Source organism: Glandiceps talaboti, chromosome 13 (genome assembly GCF_964340395.1).
Source record: "Glandiceps talaboti chromosome 13, keGlaTala1.1, whole genome shotgun sequence".
Classification (NCBI taxonomy): domain Eukaryota; kingdom Metazoa; phylum Hemichordata; class Enteropneusta; family Spengelidae; genus Glandiceps; species Glandiceps talaboti.
This window is the reverse complement of record NC_135561.1, coordinates 12,236,778-12,242,777: the sequence shown is the minus strand read 5'-3', so window position 1 is coordinate 12,242,777 and position 6,000 is coordinate 12,236,778. Positions and strand designations below refer to the sequence as shown.

The 6,000-nt window shown below is 35.4% G+C and overlaps 1 protein-coding gene across 4 annotated transcripts in view; it reads right to left on the bottom strand.

The window, feature by feature from the left end:
* Positions 1 to 6,000, bottom strand: part of LOC144444560 (calmodulin-regulated spectrin-associated protein 1-like) — a 40,838-nt gene continuing 34,838 nt past the window's right edge. For all 4 annotated transcript variants that reach the window (XM_078134020.1, XM_078134022.1, XM_078134023.1 and 1 more), the window contains 3 exons: positions 5,524 to 5,642; positions 4,797 to 4,960; positions 1 to 4,456 (listed from right to left, as the gene is read on the bottom strand). In XM_078134020.1, coding sequence (XP_077990146.1) covers positions 4,330 to 4,456; positions 4,797 to 4,960; positions 5,524 to 5,642 — 410 coding nt within the window. In that variant the 3' untranslated portion in view covers positions 1 to 4,329. The remainder of the gene's footprint in view (positions 4,457 to 4,796; positions 4,961 to 5,523; positions 5,643 to 6,000) is intronic.

Sequence of the window (6,000 nt, the reverse complement as noted above, 5' to 3'; positions counted from 1 at the left end):
ATTTATTTTATCTGAAGCATACGTGACAACATATTCGGAGTATAATTACAAAATGAATGTTTAAAAAAATCACAAGAATATAAACAGTGAACCAATCATCAAAAAACTCTCTCATATCCACTATGTTACTATAGCAACAGCAACAACAATAACAACAACATGTACATTCAAGCTTGTCTTCATCATATACATAAAAGTATGACACTTTTTATAAAATAAAAACACAGGTCTGACTTATATACAAAAACACTTGCAAAAAGACAATTCACGTCAGTTGGCACAAACACACCAACTCAAGATGTGAAAAATAATTTAATTTCAGTGACTAGAAACAGCTGTGGTGGTGTAGGGGGTGTTGAGAGCGCGTGTCTGTGAGAGTGGGTGGGGTGCAAGTGAACGGATTGGCAGTGTCTTTACAACTATATCTTCCTACTATATACTCAATGCATATCAAAGTGCCTGATATACTAATGGTTGCCTATCTCCCATTAATTAATTATTTGCTTGGATCATTTTATAATTCATTATATTGCCCATTTCTTTAGCAATATATTCTGATGAGTCTGCTCAAATCAAATGGTCAATGAATACATCAGTGAGTGAGTCAGTCAGTCAGTCAGTTATTCAGTTATTTTGTTATCTCTGAGTGAGTCAGCTAATATTAAACTCCATCACTCAGTCAGTCACATAGTGCAGTAATAAATCAACCAACAAGTGGGTGAATAAATTATCTTATCTTTACACAGAACAGTAAAATTCTTATGACTTTTTCTTAGATTGCAGACTTATCCTTAACCTACTGCATTTTCTTTCATATATATATTTTATGATCCATCTAATTTTCTGAGATAAATCATATCTTAAACAAATTTGCTTGTCATTCATCCATGGCACTACAAAACTAGGGAGACTTTAGACTTTCAAATTATGCGGCATGATGTTTATTATGTCTCACACAAGACTTTTTGTTACAATTACACAAAGAACAGACATTGACACATACACACACATAAATGTTACATTTTATGTCACTGTGAACACAAACTCAACATCACTGTCGGATGAGACACAAAAGCTTCAAACACAAAACTGTCTATTTGTGTTCACAGTGAGATAAATTCTATTTTGTTTGTATAATTTGTAACAAAAAACTGTGCGTGCGACATAAACATTTCATCTAATTGAATCTCTAAAGTCTCTCTCGTTTGGTAGTAATTCAGATCTCTGATGAGATCATCTGATGGACACTTGGACAGCACGATATCTTCACCTACTATATAAATAGTACAGAACAAAAACCAAGAGCACGGTCACAACGGAGGCAGCTAGTACTAATTCAAAACAGTTACAAAATAAATAACAGTAAGGTGGCTTACTTATATCAAAGCTTAATACAAATCAGACTGTGAGATACGTTGCATCGTTCTGCCCTCACTGGCGTTGATCGCTGTGTGAGGGCGCCCCGTCAAGACATACCACACAGACTAAATACAAATAAAAGCAGGTACATGACTTATACTATGTATAATAGCACATCATAACATACTATGTGTGTGTAGTTATCAAAGTGAGAATATGACTAAGAATATAGTCATGACTTAATCTAATAGCACCCAAGAAATTACTTGACTACACACGGATGTTTATTTTTTTAATATTATGACAGCTTTCCTTCAGAGTAAACTCTACCTTGTACTGTCAGATTTGAGCATTGTGTTACAACAGAATGAATGAAATGGACATAACCAAAGTGTCACTCCACAGTATGACTGAAATGAACATATCATGAAAGTGAGTGGAATGTACACAAAAGTGTCACTCCATAGTGAAATGAACATATGAAATTTTGTAGTGAAATATACACCAAAGTGTCACTCCACAGTATGACTGAAATGAACATATCATGAAAGTGAGTGAAAAGTACACGAAAGTGTCACTCCACAGTGAAATGAACATATGAAATTTTGTAGTGCAATATACACCAAAGTGTCACTTCACAGTATGACTGAAATGAACATATCATGAAAGTGAGTGAAATGTACACGAAAGTGTCACTCCATAGTGAAATGAACATATGAAATTTTTTTTAGTGAAATATACACCAAAGTGTCACTCCACAGTATGACTGAAATGAACATATCATGAAAGTGAGTGAAATGTACACAAAAGTGTCACCCCACAGTGAAATGAACATATGAAATTTTGTAGTGAAATATACACCAAAGTGTCACTCCACAGTATGACTGAAATGAACATATCATGAAATTGATGAGAAAGTCACTATTACAATAAATCTCTCATAAATAAACTGCGATGAATTTACAGTTACATAATATGCACACAATACAGATTTGTGCTGATTTCACAATTTAAAATAATTCAAATTATGGCTGTTACAAGTAATCTACTTTAATAAACTTTGATGAACACATTAGTCACATCATATACGCACACATTGCAGTGTTTTGTTGATTTTGAGCTTCCCAATGTACCAAATTGTGGCCATTACAGGAAACCTATTATAACACACTTTCAACACACGGTGTATATTTCCATAATACACTTTGCACTTAACAGCAAATAACACTACTAAAACTGAGTTCTTCCAAAGTTTTTTGTCTCTAAGATAATTTCGGAGCATGAAACTACAAAACAGCCATTATAACTTTAATTAAGACTCGGTTTTATCCTTAGTATGACAATATTTTGATTTTCACAATTCTGTTATTTGTCTTCGTAAGTTTTGTTACAATGGTGAATTATACATCTTCAAGTTCTACAGCAGCAGTGTTATCACTGAATCTATTAATTGAACGAATGAATATTCTCGTTTTCTCTCACTTTTGGCATAGGCAGCCAAAAAAGGACTTTCAATATTTTGGTCTCCATTGCTTAATGGAAATGATCTGTTTTGATATCTGGATAGGACAAGATTTTTTTTTTATCGTAAATTCTTATTTCTGTGGGTGCAGAGTCATATAATCCAATTCAAAATATGTCTAGGGAATTCTACTCTGAGCATAATATACCTCAAATTCATACAATCACGATCACTTAAGCTTAACAGTGCAGTACATATATATTCAACATTTTTTTTCTGGGAAAAAATCACAGACTTGTTTAAATTGCCACTTAGGAATTGCCACATAGTGGTATTAATATACAATGGCTGTACACACATTGGAAATGATGATATTTAGAAAGTACGTTATACAAATCGGGGCATTGGTTTATTTACTGTATGGCAGTTACACATACACAGTACTATGTAAAATGGTAGCTGTTAACAGTATAGGGTGGGATATCACTACTTTTTACTGCTTACAGCATTCCAGTGACTTTTTTTGTTTGTGGTAGCTGTAGGACCTGCTGATGAGATTTGGTTACTGCCACCATTGTCTACAGCTTGCAGTGTCACTAACTTATACCATGGAGCGGTTTTCACTAATGGGGGAGTCTTCTCTGCTTACAGTGCTGAAAGGGACTCCACTGTGAAATCATTGGGGTCTCCATTTCTCGTTGTGTAGCAGGTCCTGCTTACAGTACTGAGAGGGTATCCATTCCTACAGGAGGTGATCACTGCTTACACTTGAAGGTCTCAATTTCTACAGTATGGGGGTGGGGCCCTTCAGTCCTTACAACATTTTGAGGGTCTCCACTTCTAAAGTATGGGAAGGCCTTCTCTCTTCAAACCATAGGTAGGGTCTCAATTTCTTGCAATAAGGAAAGTGGAGGTTCATCACTGTGCTTATCGCATAGGGAGGATCTCAATTCCTACAGTATGAGGGAGGACCTCATCTGATTTTTTGTTTAACAGCATAGTATCTCTATTTCTTGTAGTAGTGAGATGGACTTCCAATTCTTACAACATAGGAAGCATCTTCAGGATTCGGAATAGTGTCTCTATTTCTTATAGTAGTGGGATGGCCTTCACATCTTACAACAGTGGACGAGTCTTCAGGATTCGGAATAACTCTGCAGTGTTTCCATCATTGGCAAATTGCACACAAATACAGAACACAGCACAGAGCTGAGCACTACTTGGCAATTTACAAATTAAGACTGACTTGCTGAACAAAACTTTATACATTACAGTCTCACAAAGAGTTGCTTGCCTTCCTTTGAAAATTGACCAATGCTACACATCAGATAACTCTACATTCAGCACATACGTTGACATCTGTCATGACATTTATACGACGTAGTTCAGAGAGACGACCTTGGATGAAACTGACAAGGTTTTGCTGGTAAGTTCATTTGTACGTGTATGAATCGCAATGACAAAAGTCCCCATGAAATGTACACAAATCTGGTTAACACTAAACAGCTTCAATGTTTTTTAGGTAGCCCAGCTTTCTTGCTCTGCCACAGGTGATTATGTATTGTAAAGGCATCCACTGACACAGACATTGTCTTGGATGGAATCACTGAGAAGTGTTTGCCACCAGAGTTGTACCTACAAGTAAATAACAACAATGATTGTTAGTTCTGAAAACTAATGATGCAATGTTAACTTATGGAGCCGAGCTGAGATGGGATGGGAGTGAGGGGTATGTATGTATGTATGTATGTATGTATGTATGTATGTATGTATGTATGTATGTATGTATGGATGGATGGATGGATGGATGGATGGATGGATGGATGGATGTACGTACTACATACACAACTATGTATGTAAACCATGAAAATCAACAATAAGAGATAATGATTGCTTAGTTATATTCTTGTGATGTTGTCATCTTGCACTGACGTTCAAGTATTTCTGTATATACATGCTATAATATAAAACTTACTTGAATAATTTTTCGATCATACTGTGAGCCACCTGACGAGGTCCTGTTCCATAGAATTTCACAATTTCCTCAGTTTCTGGTGTGTAGGCATAGAATGCACGGAACTGACACCCAGCATCCCGGAAAAGAATAAGGAAGTGTTTGGCTTCTGCTTTGGCTAACTCCTGAAAATTCAAAAAATGAAATATTATTATAATTGATAATTGAAAAGTCCAAACAAAATTTGAAAACTAAATCTGGAATTTTCAGTACCATCTAATCAGCATTATCCAGGGTGTCAAAATAATACAGAATTGTTTCCTCATTGATTGAAGAAAAATGTAAAATTGATCTTAACGTTTACAATGATACAAAATTTGAGACATTGGATGCTTTTGTCTTACGAGACAGAGACTGAGAATTCGTGAAAGAAAAAGTTTTGGTCATATTAATATTCCGGTAAGGCCTGCCTCTTCTCTTAGTCATAAAAAAATGCGTGTTCAATTTCACTTGTAAGAATGGAGCGTACAATGGCGTGTTGTAACACTGAATCTTAACATACAGTTAAAGAGTTTTATAACTGCTCCAAACAAACCATGTGTACTCATATATATTTATTTAGTATTTTCCTTGAGTCACCAGAAAAGCAACAGCGCCCTCTATGGCCATGTTGCCATTCTCCTGTGACTTTCTACGTAGGGACAATTGATTGTGACACACACATATAGTTCCTCTACTGAATACATACCTCCAGTATTTTATCTTTCATGTCTCTGTTAACATATCCAGGTAATACACAGTATGTGATAGCATTGGTGATCAAGTGACGATTAGTTTTAGTGGTGGGTTTTACAAACAGCTTAGGTCCTGTAAAGACAATGGTAATACTATTAGAGATGGCCAATTTCTTTGTTCCTGATTTCCTTACAGCACTTTCACTCTTGATGGATAGAATATGATGCTCACAGATTTATATGTATATAGGCATTCAATTAGGTAAAAATAAAAATAATTCTTTGTTTCTGATAACATGACATCAGAAATTAGGGTAGGTGGGTCGAAATTTTATTTTAGTTATTTTATCTTTTTCTTCTTCTTCTTTTTTTTGAGGGGGGGGGGGGTGGTGGTGGTTAGAAATTGCTTCAACTCAAAGACAATATACTCATCGGTCACAATACTTCAGTGATAGTTTGACGAGGTGTAAACGAAGTAAATGAAGACAATT